Below are 16,162 nucleotides of genomic sequence, written 5' to 3' on the forward strand. Positions count from 1 at the left end.
TAATAATTTTATTTATCTCTATACCCAACATGGTGCTTGAACTCACAACTCCAAAATCAAGAGTTTCATGCTCTACCAACTGAGCTAGGCACTTGCCCCAGAGATACATATGTGTGTCTTTTATTCCATTAATATGGTGTATTACATTGAATTAGTTTTGTATATTGAACCAACAGGGCATTCCTGGGATAAGTCCCAGTTGGCCATGGAATAAAATCCTTTCTAAATGTTGCTGGATTTGATTTGCCAGCATTATGTTGAGGATTTTTGCATCTATATTAATAAGGGATATTGCTCTGTAGTTTTCTTGTGATGTTACTGTCTTATAATATTGGCTTTACAGAATGAGTTAAGAAGCGCTCCTTTTTCTTCTACTTTTGTTAAGAGTTTGGGAAGGATTAGTGTCTTAGTTCAGGATGCTATAGCAGGATGTCAACAATTGGGTGGCTTAAATGATGAAAATTTATTTCTCATGGTTCTGGAGGCTGGAAAGTCCAGGATCAAGGCAATAGCAGATCTGATGTCTGGTGAGGGCATTCTTCCTCATTTATGGACAGCTGTTTCCTCCCCGTATCTTTACATGGCTGAGAGAGGTAGCTCTCTTAAGGATATTTACCCATTGTGGAGGCTCCAACCAGATGATGTTATTACGTCCCTGCTTCCAAATACCATCACACTAAGGCTTTAACATAGGAGTAGGGGCAGGGCACAAGTATGCAGTCATCACAACTGGTGTTAATCCTTCTTTAAACAGTTTATAGAATTTACCTTCTGGTCCTGGGTTTTTCTTTCTGGGAAGCTTTTTGATTATTAACTCAATCTATTTACTTGTTACAGCTCTAGTAAGGTTTTCTATTCTAGAGTCAGTTTTGTAGTTTATGTCTTTGTAGCAATTTTCCTATCTGATTTACTGAATTTGCTGGCATATAATTATTGATTGTACTCTCTTATAATTCTTTTTATTTCTGGAAGGGTGGCAGGAATATCTCCTCTTTCATTTCTCATTTCATTAATTTGAGTCTTCTCTCTTTTTTTCTTAGTCTAAATAAAGATCGATTTTATTGATCTTTTCAAAGAAGCAACTATGATGTTGATGAGTTTCTCTATTATAAAAATTGTTTCCTTACGTTTTCTATTTTTTCTCTATTTCATTGATTTATGTTGTAATACATTTCCTTTCTTCTGCTTGCTTTGGGTTTAGTTTGCTCTTCTTTTTCTGTTTCTTAAGGTAGAAGGTTATGTAGGTATTTACATAGAAGTTCCTACCTGATTAAATTTCCAGTTGAGCATCAGAATCACTTGTCAAATTTCTTATTTTTAATACTTTCCAGTGTTTCATAACCATTATAGTTAAAAAACAAATACTCACAATATTCTGCTCAAAGCCCCCTAGCTGCAATTTGGATCCATTCATTCTTTTCCTTTCTAATGGAAACTGTGGTTCAACACATCCACACATTTGTTTACAAACAAAATTACCAGTTAAACACAGTTATACTTCTGTTAGCATTTTCCATCAAATAGTCCTTAATTCTGGTAAGTTTTACTTTTCTTATTAGAACTTGTCCAAAATTTTCCATCTTTATTTCAACTAGGAAAATCAATGACTTAAGTGACTTCTGAGTACAATGTTCCTTGGTTATGTTTCTTTGGGTCATACTTTATTTCCAATCAAAGATACCAATCACTGATCTCTACTGGGCTCAGATTTATAGCTAAACATTTTTTATAGCTAATTTTTTTTGTTGTTACATAGCTAAAATTTTTAAAAGCCATTTTAGTGTAAGGCCTATTTTCCAATCCTAGCTTTTAAATGAGCAAATTTATTTTCTTTCTAATCAAACCAGTCTCTCTGTATTTTTTTTAAAGTTTATTTATTATTTTTTAGTAATCTCTACACCCAAAAGGGCTTCAACTCATGACCCCCAAGCCCTGACGAATGTCCCTCTTTGTCCTTTAAACATCGCATTGGTTTTGTTTAAAATATTGCACTTGTACAAATTTCACTTGTACTACTGAATTAGTTTTTTAACTGCCCTTTTCACTATCTACTGGGTCCTCATACACTTTGTTCTCCAGAGACTAGAGATCCTGGTAAAACAGGATCTGATTAAAAACCCCCAGAGGTTTCCCACTGCCCTTAGGATTCAGTCCAAGATACTTGGCAGAACCTACAGACAGGACACGATCTAGTTCCTGCCTGTTTTTCCAAACTCATTTCACCCCACACTCCACTTTTCTGTGATCCCTCTGTTCCCTGGCCTTTCCGTTACTCAAAAATGTCAGACTTTTTACCTCAGGGTCTTCCTACAAACTTTAAAGTTTTTTTCCCCCACTGATATTCTGGCAAAATTCTCAACTTGGTGTCCTTTCCTCAGAAGCCTTCCTCATTTTCAAACTTGTCTGGCCCCCAAGGCACCTTAGACTTGGGTTGACAGATACATTCTCCACACTCTGTCCCAGTCAGAACACAGTGTTGGTACCTTCTCCCCATAGTCCAATGGATCTCTCCACAGAAGCCTCCATTAATTAATCCTTTAACACCTAGGTTTTCCATCTATCAGTCCATCCTAATACCAATTACTTACTCATTTATATTTGTTTTCAAATTTGCTTTTCTTTCCCATTATTGCTCTAGTCTCCAATCTTTCCCCTTGGGTTCTAAAATTTCCTTGGGCATCAACTCAGGTCTACACGGAAAGTGACAGTTTTTGAGGGTCACCCAACATATATAGACACTGAAGAGCTCTGTACCCAGTGAGGGCATAAAAGATGGGCCATAAGAACCCAGAAGCTTTCAGAAACCTTCAAAGAACTGGCAAGGGAAGTTGATATGAGGTCTGGGATCCTACAGAGAGTCAGAGGAAAAGGGCTCTTGAATTCATGAAATGGTAAATTCCTTTAAAAGGTACCAGTAAAGCTATATAATAATCTCCAAGCAGATGTAGAGGAGGAATAAAATTGTGTATTTTTAAATTTGGCTCCGGTTGGGGGAGGGGTGCTGGTATACAAGGATAAGGAGATTGAACAGCATCACTGCAGGGGTCACGCAATGCTGGTCTTTGCTAGAACAAAGTAATGATGGGTTGCTGGGATAAAGGAAAGCCTTTTACACTTTCTCTCTCTCAGCATTATTTTAGGGGGTAATTTACTTTACAGGTAATTTAAATTACAGGTAATTTACTTTAAACTTTACAGAGATTTGGCTTTTCTGGAAAATGTGCTAAATAAAGGCTAGTCCTTTTAGATAATGAGTACAAAAAAATTAACGCCATCTAATAATTCCATTCTGTAAGATGCTTACCATCTCACCCATATACATCATGGCTTCCGGATTCAACGACTTCTCTCCTGGCATCAAGGCTGACAATTCCCAATGACATGAGTCACCACTGGTCAGATGGCACGTGAGAACCCCTTGAGCAACCCAGTTAGGGATGGCTGCTCTAAGCCCTCTGCTTCACCCACTAACTCCTGCTCTTTCCCATCCTTAAGTGAACCTGCTGGGAAGCCAGCACCACAGGGAGCGCTCTTGTTCTCTATTCCTGTTCCACACGGTCTGGCTGAGTAGCCTGTAATAGGGCATAAGCTTATTATACATTATCATCACTTTGACTCTGATAAGACTAATAAATGTCTGTGGCAAACATCATGGGCACTTTAAAAGTCAACGGAAGTGTTGACTAGCACTAAATAACTAGATATGTTTTTGTTAAGACAGTATACAGTCATCTAAAAAGTATGTCCTACTGCATACTCTCTTGTTATCTGGGAGTGGGTTTAATTAAGTAGTGTACCCAAGTTAGTACCACTCACATCAGATGAATTATATGTATCATTTTCATTTTCATCAACTTATTCACATTAGAACTTCTCAGACAAAATGCCAAAACTCTGCTTGAGTCTCTCCATGCCTGGCAGCTACCTCTTTCTTCTTTTTGCCTTTTGGGGGCTATTTCTGCCCTTTCCTGAGACTTGGGAACAGAAACCTAAAGAAAGTCAAGCACAATAACTGGGAGAAGGAGATGATCAATCAAGGAAGTTTAGGCTCTCTTGACATATATATTTAGCTACCTTATATCCCCTCTGAAACAAACTTAATGTTTATTCATGCTATGACCCAACTGTTAAAGGCACGGGATTAGCAATTAGAACTGCTTGGTTCAGGGGTGTCTGGGTGGCTCAGTTGGTTAAGCGTCTGAATTCAGCTCAGGCCATGATCTCTTGGTTTGTGAGTTCGAATCCCACATCTGGATGTGTGCTGACAGCTGAGACTGTGGAGCCTGCTTCAGAGTCTCTGTCTCCCTCTTTCTGCCTCTCCCCTGTTTGCATGCTCTCTTTCTCTCTCAAAAAGAAATAAACATTAAAAAAAAAAAGAATTTTATAAAACAGCTTGGTTCAAATAGGTCTGTTATTTACTGTGAAACCCAAGTTCAAGCTACTTAACCTCTTGGATGCTTCACTAATTAACACAGAAACGGTAACAGTATCCCTATCTCATAGGGCTTTGGGGAGAATTATCAGAGATATTACATGGGAAGTTCTTCCTACAGTATAAGGCATATAGTAAGCCTTCAAAAAACGTTAGCTTTTATCATTTATCATTACTATTACTAGCATGACCAAAGTATCAACGTATCTATTATATTAAAATAAAAAAAATCAAAGAAAGAATTCTTCTAATATTAATATATATTACATAATATATAATTTAATATTAATAAAAACTATCAATATAAAAATACTTTGAAAACAATACCATGATTTATAAATATTATATGTTAGATATTATGCTGAATTACCTATGTCAATGTTTTCTCTTCCCAGTGCCACAAGCGAGAGAAATAGTATTTCTCTATATAAACTCCTAGGGGGGAAAAGGAGTGGAGAAGATATTACTATTCATTGGTCTCTATAATCTGTACAAAAATCTTTATGCTAATATACGCATGAAGTAACCAAACAAATTACTAAGCCAGCAACAGGAATCTGCTTGGAGGAACAATACATTCATTTAAGACAGACTTACCTCTGTCTTTTAAAATGAGGGCATTTATTCAGTGTCTCTAAAATCTGACTCATTGGTCCATAGACATCATTCATCTTGATGCTTTTTACCATATTTTTCAATAGTTCCTGGTTAAATGAATTATCACCTTTTTGCAGTAAATGGACCATTGGATACTTTTGGGCTGGAAAAGAACAAGAAAGCAAATGAAGGAAAATGTTCTGTGTATAAAGGACAATGTAATTAAGCAGCAATTGATAGTTATTAAAGAAGTTACAAAACTCCCAAAACAAATTAAGGCAGTAGATGAAGGAACAGAAATCTAAGAATGAAGAAAGGAAAAAAAAAGAAAAAAAAATAAGACACATAATGATAAAAATATGCCTAAAGCTTTCTGTGGCCTCAAATAGACAAAAACTAAAAATGCTGTTTTCCTTAATACAGCCCCTGGAGGAAATTCTAAATCACCAGCTTGGGATGGAAACAAATGTGTAAAAAGAAGAAACTGGGACAAGCAACATGCTAAAAAGCAAACTCCACAAAATATAACCCCTCCAGCACATAGAAAGCACCACTCAAGAAGCAGAAACAAAAAAAACAAAAAAAATCCCCCCAAAACCCTTGACCTCCATGGAAAATAGCACTAAAAACATCAAACTTAACACTCACTCTCAAATAAAAGAGTACGATTTTGACCTGTAAGACAAAAAGCAGTATAGTAAAATAAAGGTTATTACACATTAGTTTCGGCTTGTAAAACAAGTAGAGACTCTCTCACATGAACAAAGTCAGCATTCTGTGACAGCACTTACTGTGGGCATTCCAGAGGATGTACAAGGGCTGTCCCGGATCCTGATGTAACTTCATATTGTCCCACAACATTTGTATTAAAACATATTTACTATCTTCGGACATACAGTGGCGAGGAATCTGTATTGAAGAGCAAACAAATATTCATTAATGATCCTTATAAATATTTTTTAGGATATATGTGTGCAAGAGAGAAAAGAGAACAGAAAATGATTGGTTTGTATGCATTTTGTCTCTACTGAAGGAAGACGGGCCGAGTCAAGAGGCTAATGATCTCTACAGTAACAGATTTAACCAAGCACTGAGATCAGTAAGATTGGGTCTAATCATAATCTTGACCAGCTTATGACTGAGGAGTCCACCGAAAAAGGAATCCAGGACCCTCATGCCACATCAGTTCAAGACCCTGCCCTAGATAACTCACTGTGGTAACCTCCTGGTCACTCATTCATCATGTACTGAAAATCCAAAGCACGTGCACCATCACAGGCATGAATACAAGTAGGCAGAAAAAATTCCTGAACTTAGAAACTTGGTGATTTAGTGATGGTGAGACATATGAAGAAGTAAAACACTTTTTACAGAACAATGTATCAAAAATACAAGTGAACATTTAACAACCTGTCTAAATGTTAAGCAAAAACTCAGAGTAAAGGACTGAAAAGAATGATAGCACATGACAGAAGGAGGAATTACAGACATCCTCCTAAAAATGTGTAAGGCTTGTTTCTGAAGGAGGTATGAGACATGAGTGTGGCCAACTCACAAACTCTTATCATAAAAGTCATGTGCAGTTTCTTTTTGAGGCTATGATGAAAACATAGCCCATTTTGTGTAAATTTTACAAGGAGGATAAAAAACATGATCTTGTCTTACTGTTAGGCTGTGAGAAGAAAAATTATTTGTAAATACGACTAAGACAATTTTATTGATCTAATGATTCCAATAGTTATTTAAAATATTTAGCATAAAACCACTTTTTTGGTCATTAGAAATATGCAAATATTCCAATGGTGATGGTGGTATTGCCTTTTAGATTGAATTTTCATTTTCATACCTTTGAATACTTGTTACAGTGCTCAGAAGAAAGAATCAATCCAGGTAAATTACTAGGTAAGTCAAGACGTCTAAAATACCACACCAGGTTCCAAAACACAATTGGATGATGGTCCACAAAGTCTGCCACAGTTATGGCATGATCACCTTCGTTTTCCAATAAGCTTTCGAGTTCCTTCCATACCACTAAAGGACTAAGATAGGGAACAGTGATGGGATCTGGGCTTGGGAGATGCCACTCCAATCCTAAAGAGTCCTGTTGGATAAATAAAAAGAAACATAAATGGAAAATACAAGATTGATGATAATGATTCGATTACAAAACCCCACAGAACAAAACTCCTGTCAAAAATTTCCATATAAACAGATACTATAACTGTATCATGAGACTAGAAACTCTCATTGTTAATTATATGATTGAACCTAATAAAACTGTTTTGGACAAAGGGAACAAAATCATATGTAAATCATCAATGTCCAAATTTAAAAAGACACCAAAATACATACTGTAGCTCCTTGTAAAGAAGTTGGCAGGCTGCCTGTAGAAATGAGTTTCTGCCCTCCAGGGTCTTCCTTATCCAAGGGGCCATAAGTACTAATACTCCTGGCCATTGGAAATAGTGGGCATTTGGACACAGCTGTTTTTGATCGATCAGCAGGGATCTGAATACTTCGGGCACATGTATTTTCCAGCAGTTTAGATTTGCTTCAGCATTGAGAAAAGAGAAAAAGGACATCATTCTCTAGATTTACTTTATTTCATCCAGAAAGACCAGCTGTTTAGTATCAGAACTGGATATGTAGCAAGTAAATCAAAGGAAAGATGTTACTTCAGCTGCACCTGAGAAACATGATATATATATATTTTTTAATTTTTAATGTTTATTAATTTTTGAGAAAGAGAGAGAGACAGAGACAGACAGCATGTGTGGGGGAGGGGCAGAGAGAGGGGGAGACACAGAATCCAAAGCAGGCTCCAGGCTCTGAGCTGTCAGCACAGAGCCTGGTGCAGGCTCGAACCCACAAGCTGGGAGATCATGACCAGGGCTGGATTCGGATCATAACCAAATAAGCCACCCAGGTGCTCCTTTTAAGTAGTTTAATCATGTTATGTTTCCAGTGAACTTTAAATACTCAAAAGTTATTTACTTATTAAAAACATTAGTGTGCAACTTTTTTAAAGTGTTTATTTTGAGAGAGAGAGAGAGAGAGCATGAGAAGGGGAGGGGCAAAGAGAGTGGGAGAGAGAGGAAGAATCCCAAGCAGGCTCTGCACTAAACTTGATGTGGGACTTGAACTCACAAGGCCTGAGATTCGACCTGAAGAGTTGGATCCTTAACTACAGGAGCCACCCCGGCGCCCCTAGTGGACAATTCTATTACAGCAGGAGCCCCAGTAAGCCCAGAGGATACAAAGCAGAGAAAACAGGCACCTCTCACTTCAGGAGTCACAAGCCAGTCACAGCTAGTCTCAGTGAGAGAAAGCGCTACACTTAACCTATCATGAGAGAGGATGCACCTGCAGATTTGTGGGTTTGCTGCCTAAGTACTCAGGATCAAACAGGTCATGCCCGTCTATCAGTACTCTGCAGGCACTTTCTCTTGCACATGCAGTTGCCAACAGGACTTCACCTGCCCAGCTATACGGATTGGGTATCTGGCACGCCTCCAAAATGGAGCTGATTTCTGCATTCAGTTTCAGTGTAAACCCACTTATATTAGGCTTACTGTATCAATCTTAGTTTGATTTTACAGTTCCTCTAGCAGCTCCAAATGTTTTCTCAGATTATTAAGTATTCCAAAGTGGAAGTTGAGTTAGTACTGATTTAATTCCTAAAGAGACAGGGATAAGAGAAAGATGTTCATTGTAAAATTCAAGTGTTCTACAGAATTTTTACTTTTTTTTTTAAGAAGGTGCTATGACCAACAGGGGGTGGCTTGAAGTCACCACCCTGAGATCGAGAGTCACACGTTCTACTGTCTGAGCCAGTCAGGTGCCCCTAGAATTTTTAATTTTATATTTTTAATTTTTAAAATTTTCTAACAAAATTTGTTTTAAGTAATCTCTACACCCAGTAATGGGGCTAAAATGAACAACCCCAAGATCAAGAGTCATAGGCCCCACTGACTGAGCCAGCTGGGTACCCCTTGAATTTTTACTTTTAAAACACTAGTGAACATTATCATTTAAGAATTATACAACTTAGGGGCACCTGGGTGGTTTAGTCAGTTGAGCATTGGGCTCCTGATTTCAGCTCAGGTCATGACCCCAGGGTTGGGGGATCAAGCGCTATGCTGGGCTCTGCACTTTCCCTCTTTCTCTCTCCTCCACTCACTCTCTGTCTGTAAAGAAAAAAAAATGAATTATACAGTTAAAACTTTGGGGATTCATAAAGCATAAACCATAACTATTTAAACATTTAGGGTTTTTTTTAATGTTTATTTTGTTTTTTGTTCCTGATTGTGTTGAAGGTTGTATAATTCTGTGAATAATATACTAAAATCCTTTGGCTTATATAAATGAGGGAACTCTAAGTGGGGAAAATTTTTTAAATTTATTTTTTTAATACAGTTTATTGTCAAGTTGGTTTCCATGTAAATGGGGGAATTTAATGTGTGAATTATATATCAAGAAAGCTCTTACCACCACTTACTCACCAACCCCCCCAAAAGGAGTTGCTCTCTTTCCTCCAATGTTAAGCTTGTAGGATAAAAACTTGAAACTGCTAGTGACCAAATAAATAAATAAATAAATGTTTGTTTTATTTCTGAGAGAGAGGGAGGGGCAGGGAAACAGGGGCAGAGGATCTGAAGTGGACCCTTCACTGACAGCAGAGAGCCTGATGCAGGGCTTGAACCCACAAACTGTGAGATCATGACCTGAGCTGAAGCCAAGAGCTGGACACTCAACCGACTAAGACACTCAGGTGCCCCAAACATTTAGATTTTTAGAGAGTTTAATAATGTTTTAATGAGGAGTAAAAATTTAAGATTATGAATCTATTATACACGGAAATTTATTTTTATTTTTATTTTTTTGATCGTTTAGAGAGAGAGACTGGCAGGAGGAGGGGGAGAGAGGGACAGAGGAAGGGAGGGGGAGGTTCAGAGAGAGGAGGAGACACAGAATCTGAAGCAGGCCCCAGGCTCTGAGCTGTCAGCACAGAGCCCAATGTAGGGTTCAAACCCACAAACTGCGAGATCATGAACTGGGCTGAAGTCGATGCTCAACCGAATGAGCCACCCAGGCGCTTGTATTATACACAGAAACTTAAATGTTTCGCTGATTTTTCTGTCGTTTTCAGATATGTGTAATATATGTTGTTAAAGTACAGTTCCCCATAATCATAATTACCTATTGAGATCAAAATTCCCTTGGACAGAGATAACAGATGTGTCAAGACCAGAGGCTGAAGTTGAGATACAAGACCGCCTTGTTTGACTTGAAAAGGAGGATGGAAAATGCATATTTTCTGTAGATGGACTTGACTTCAGAAAGTATCTGCAATGTGAATCAAAGGAGCTTCTTGAGAAAAGAGATAGTCTAGGAAATATGATCCTCAAACATGAAGGAAAAAGAAAGCACAAATCATTACCTTCCAGGTCGTCTTAAATCTCTTATTTCAATATTCAGAAAGGGCAAGAAAAGATTGCCACAAAACGGGCATGTAGTATTGAGATTTGAATCATCTGCTGTCCAGCCAGCCATGATTTCCTCATCATGGACAAGACAATCGCACGTTCTACACCGGGAGCAACTTGAGATAAGGACCTGGGAGAGAAAACAGCACTTTATGAGGAGAGCCTGCGGGAGACACCATGAATGAGCAACTATTTCAATCCGTAAATCTTCGGGAAAACTAAAACTCAGGACTCAGACATTACAAACAACAGAAAAAGATAGATTACATTCAGTGCATTATATACTCATCTTTAACTATTTCAGCTAAATCTATTTCAAAATTTTTACCTCAAAGGGAACCTTGCATTCAAGTGAGCTAATTTTTACCATTATAATTACTGTTAAACCTTTCATGACTTTATTAATGAAAAAGTAAACCCAAGCACTAATTTGATAATATTCCAAATCGGTACTTGCACTTACGTATTAGGAATCTGTGTGCTACTCATAGTGTGGTCCCCAGACAAGTGTGGGTCCAAACACTCTTAGTGGTTTGTGATAAGTAAAGAAACTGAGAAGAGGATTGAAAACTTTAAAGGAATTGGTCATTGCTGCATTATTTAAGTTTGTGATCAATATACTGTATTTTACAGGAGTAGCAGCCATGATGGACTGGAAATTAAAAATAGCAACAAAGGGCACCTGGGTGGCTCAGTCAGCTAAGTGTCTGACTCTTGATTTTGGCTCAGGTCATTATCCCAGGTTCTTAAGATTGAGCCCTGCATTAGGCTCGGCACTGAGCTTGGGGCCTGCTTCATATTCTCTCTCCTGTCTCTCTTCTCTCACTCTCTCTCTTCTCTCTCTCTCTCCTCTCTCCCTCTCTTCCTCTCTCTCTCTGCCCCTACCCCATGGCTAGCACAAGCAAAAAACAAAACAAAACAAAACAGTGTTGCAACAGATGAATGTAAATGCTATCATTACATTAATATAGAAATTCCTGAAGCCATCAGAAACTTTGTCAATTGTTCTATCAGTACCTATCATTTATTTTCCAGCTGGAAAGCTACATGCAAATCTGTTTTCCAAATTTATGCAAATTGGCTTGGAAAAGCAACAACACTGACAATTGTATTTGGAAGTAATTTTTACACAAAAATTAGGGACAATTTTTAAAGTGTAAAAGTGTAACTTTTTCCTTGTGAGCAAATGGAACATACAAGAAGCATATGGAGCAGTTATCTATGTCAAACTGACACAGAGAATGAAATCCATGATGGAAAAGAGGACACAAATGCCAAACTGCTCCATGCCCCCTCATCAACACTGCTATGCTATCTGCTTGCATAGCAGAGCTGGTTTTATAAGGGGTTCAGATGTAAAATAAAAATTGAAAGGGAATAGGGGTGCCTGGGTGGCTCAGCTGGGTGAGGGTCCAACTTCAGCTCATGTCATGGTTTCATGGTTCGTGGGTTTGAGCCCCATATCAGGCTCTGTGCTGACAGGTAGCTCAGAGCCTGGAGCCTGCTTCAGATTCTGTGTCTCCTTTTCTCTCTGCTCCTCCCCCATTCATTCATTCATTCATTCTCTCTCTCTCTCTCTCTCTCTCTCTCTCTCAAGAATAAAAAAATAAAAAGATAAATAAATAAAAATTCAAAGGGAACATACATATAACAAAGGCTAACTAGAAATATTGAAAATGAAAATGCTTTTGTAGTTGATAAATGCAAAGGAAGCATGGGACTTTTCTCTTTTTTGATTAATAGACTCACTTATTTATTATTGACATATTGTTTGAAAAACACTTTAAATTCTAATTTGTATGAGTACAAAAAAGATAACAGGAAATCTGATACATGTATCTCTTCATACAGCCTTTAATTATTTTAATGTCACTGTCCAACTTCAGGGAGAGAAAAAATATGGAAGATTCATGCTTATCTCTAGTTGACTCGAAGGTCAAAATCTAAAAAACATTTTCTAACTTAAAATTTTTTTAATGAATACAATTTATTGTCAAATTGGCTAAAAAGGTAAAACCAGTAGGACTTTAGTGTTCTGAAGAACTGGGTACTTTCAGTTTGTTCAGGTGCCATATGCGTTCTGAAATTTTAGATGCTCTATGTTTAGCTTTTTAATTACTCTACCCCAGACCACGAATACTTAAGAAACAAAAGTTTTTCGAAGTAGTAGAAGTAGTACAGGAAGAAGCTCCTTGGATTCAAAGCGCACCTCCATTGCGTAGTTCTGGAAGATATTTGTGTTACTTGTGTTGCAGGAAGACGCCACTTCGGACTTCGCAGGGAGGGCAAACTTCGACAGGGATCCTGTTCATGGTTAAAAAACAAAAAGCAAAACCATTACAATTAATGAAAAAGACTATGAAAATCTTTCATTTTCATAAATCCTCTGATAAAATGACAAAATGTTCTATTCAAAATAGTAAAGGTAATTTAAGAAATAAACCAAATAAATAGTGAAAAAATGCTTTCCAAGGCGTGCGTTTTTGTTCTGAGTACAAACCCAAGGATATGTGCTCTAACCCTACGGGTCCCCACGTGCCAGGGGTGTTCATCCACGACGCACTGAGGGAGCACTTTGTGTGCACAGGCCACAAGGCATTCCAGTTGTCTGTAACTACCATTTCGCTGTTTCTATTTTTTCATTTTTAAAATCTAAGGATGTGGGGGTGCCTGGGTAGCTCAGTCGGTTAAGGTTTCATGAGTTCGAGCTGTTCGTGACAGCTCAGAGCCAGGAGCCTGCTTCATATTCTGTGTCTCCCTCGCTGCCCCTCCCCCTCTTGCTTGTTTGTGTGCTTGCGGCGCGCGCGAGTTCTCTCTCTCTCAAAAATAAACATAAAAAAATACAAGAATGTGTTCAGTTCTAAGGTCTAAAACATGTAAAATAGCTAATTTTATTTCCTATCATAAAAAAAATTTACTAGCAATTCTCTGTCTTCTAAGGATCTTTTAAAATATGGCACAGTATTCTTGTTCTTAAACATGAGGGAAGACTTTCCAAATGTATTCTTAAGAGTAATGGATACAGTAGGTACTAAAACAACGACAACACAAAGTAAGGGGAATTCTGTGGTCAAATCACAGTGGCTGATTTATCTTGCTAATAAAACTGGAGGTAATCCATACCATTTTTTTTCTCAGTAGTTACCAAATGTTACAAACACTTAACATTTTTATAAAGTAAAGCTAAAAAAAGTAAGTAATGGGATAAACTACCAGTTAACAAGAAATAGAGAAGGGAAAATATGTTAAACACCAATTATGGGGATGCAGCAAGCATAATCCAGATGAATTACCTGCTTTAGTAAATAAATGACAATGAAAAAAAAACTGTTCTAGATCTGCCACCACAGGTTCTAGGCTGTGCCTCGCAGGTGCGTTGAGAGGGACAGAGAGAGATGAAGCCTCACATCAACCTTAAGCTGCTTAGAGCTGGTGGTATTATGGCCCTTTTCTGGATGGTTCCCCATAACCCTCTGTAACTCCTCTCGGCTACAGCTAGTTGAAAACTCCCTTCTCATACCTTCTATTAGGCTTGACTAATGTAATTATGTATGCAGGTAGTCTACCTTTTGTATCAAATTAATCTAGAGCACAGAATAAACACTCATTTGAATCAGGCTATAAGGTAACTTTTATTTCTTAGCAAAACAAATTGTTCTTGTCTATTAAAAAAAGGTGGGGGAGGAGCTGATTTCTTCATGAATGGATGGCAAGGTGGAAAAAAAAGAGAGGTAAAAAGGTAAAAGGCAGTTAATAGACATGTCAACCACATGAGACAAGTGGACCTTGTCTGGATCCCAATTTGAACAAACCAACTATAAAAAGAGCTTTCTGAGATAAATATGAAAATTTAAACTAAATGAGTGGCATAAAATGTTATCTAATATCACATTAAAAATATAATAATCTCATGTTTTCAAACAGCGAATGCTTTACATAAGACACATGCTGTATGAGTCCATAACATGTCCAAAACTTGCCAGGCTAGCAAACAGGGTTAGAAGACAGTGTTCATCTGCGGAGGGAGCAGTGACTAGATGTGGGCAGGAGAGCTGGTTCCGGATGTTGTTAATGTTCTGTTTCTTGATGTAAATGCTGCTTACTTAGGGGTAACCTGAATACTGAGAATTGAGTAACCTCAATTTCTGAAATGTATTTACATACATAAAAGTATACACATTACATGAAGCGTATGAAATACATGATTTTACTAAAATGTTAAAAATTTTTTTTGGAAAAGAAAACCCCCGGCCCCAAATGGCATCACTAAGGCTGAATTCCCAATGGGGGCTTCATAGCTAATCTAACTGCAGTTTCAGCCTCCCTTAGAGTATAGTCTTAACCAGTTAGTCAGGAACTTTCCAACCAGGGCCAAGGAGTCTGCCACACGGGCCCTCTCCATCTCAGAAAGGAAGATGATGTCATCTGCATGGTAAGACCAATTCTCCCAAGGGAAAGTGACTTTGGCTGGAACATTCTTTTTCTTTTGCTAATAATTTTCTTGCCCCACCCTTCTTCTATAAAAACCTTCCATTTTGTACAATTTGGAGCTCCTTTTTACTTGCTAGATGGAATGCTGCCCAATTCACGAATTGTTTAAGAAAGCCAGTTAGATCTACACATTTACTTGGTTGAATTTTTTAACAATATAAAACATTAAAGTCCTTCTGCTATCTGGGATTTACCTTAAAATAATCCAGAGGGGAAGGAAAAAATGTTGGGACTACAGGAGTGGGGAAAGATAAAACAAGATTGGCTATTTGTTGATAATTGTTGCAACTGGGTGAAGGGGAATGGGGATTCATCGTGCTAGTCTTTCTACTTCTGTGTACATTTGAAAATTCCAAACAAAAGCTTTTTAAAATAGCAAAGGTGCAAATGAAAAAATACTATAATGCATTCATTCCTCACATCACATATTAGGACAAATTTCAAATGTATTAAATATCTAAATCGGGTGTCAAATCTACTTGTGAATGGCCGCGGGCTAAGAATGGTTTTTACATTGTTGTTAAAAAAAGAAAACAATGGGGGCATCTGGGCGGCTCAGTCGGTTAAGCCTCCGACTTGGGCTCAGGTCATGATCTCATGGTTCGTGGGTTCGAGTCCTGTGTCACACTGGCTCTATGCTGACAGCTCAGCGCCGGGAGCCTGCTTTAGATTCTGTGTCTCCTCTCTCTCTGCCTTCCCCTCAAGGAAGGGGGGAGTTCCCCCCCAACTCACGCTCTGTCTCTCTCTCAAAAATAAACATTAAAAAAAAGAGAGAGAAAAAAGAATATGTGACAGAGATGTATGTGGCCCACAAACCTTAAAATATTTAGCACAGGCCCTTTACAGAGAAAGTTTGCTGATCTCAGAAAATGTTAGAAAGAAAACCAAAGAAGTGTCAGAAGAAAACACTAGGTGAATTAGAAGGGGAAATCTTTCCAAATACCTCAAAATCCAGAAGCAGTCAGGGAAATGCTTAGAAATTTGATGATATAAAATAAAAAACTTCCTTGTGGTAAAAATACCCACAGAAACTTGACACACTTGGAAGGAAATATTTGACAATTATATGACACAAAGAATTCCCTAACATAAAAAAAGAATTATTTAAAACTTAAAAAAAAAAAAAAGGATCAACAAGTGAAATGTAGGTAAAAGA

The 16,162-nt window shown here is 37.7% G+C and overlaps 1 protein-coding gene across 13 annotated transcripts in view; it reads right to left on the reverse strand.

Moving 5' to 3' along the window:
* The window catches only part of DENND4A (DENN domain containing 4A), a 124,813-nt gene that overhangs the window by 5,187 nt on the left and 103,464 nt on the right, over nt 1–16,162 (reverse strand). For 6 of the 13 annotated variants that reach the window (XM_029950964.1, XM_029950967.1, XM_029950963.1 and 3 more), the window contains 9 exons: nt 12,725–12,819; nt 10,470–10,645; nt 10,229–10,396; nt 7,382–7,580; nt 6,876–7,130; nt 5,821–5,938; nt 5,678–5,704; nt 5,030–5,192; nt 4,803–4,867 (listed from right to left, as the gene is read on the reverse strand). In XM_029950964.1, the coding sequence (XP_029806824.1) occupies nt 4,803–4,867; nt 5,030–5,192; nt 5,678–5,704; nt 5,821–5,938; nt 6,876–7,130; nt 7,382–7,580; nt 10,229–10,396; nt 10,470–10,645; nt 12,725–12,819 (1,266 nt within the window). The remainder of the gene's footprint in view (nt 1–4,802; nt 4,868–5,029; nt 5,193–5,677; nt 5,705–5,820; nt 5,939–6,875; nt 7,131–7,381; nt 7,581–10,228; nt 10,397–10,469; nt 10,646–12,724; nt 12,820–16,162) is intronic. The other 7 variants (XM_029950971.1, XM_029950975.1, XM_029950970.1 and 4 more) reach the window with 4 other exon arrangements.

Source organism: Suricata suricatta, chromosome 9 (genome assembly GCF_006229205.1).
Source record: "Suricata suricatta isolate VVHF042 chromosome 9, meerkat_22Aug2017_6uvM2_HiC, whole genome shotgun sequence".
Lineage (NCBI taxonomy): Eukaryota > Metazoa > Chordata > Mammalia > Carnivora > Herpestidae > Suricata > Suricata suricatta.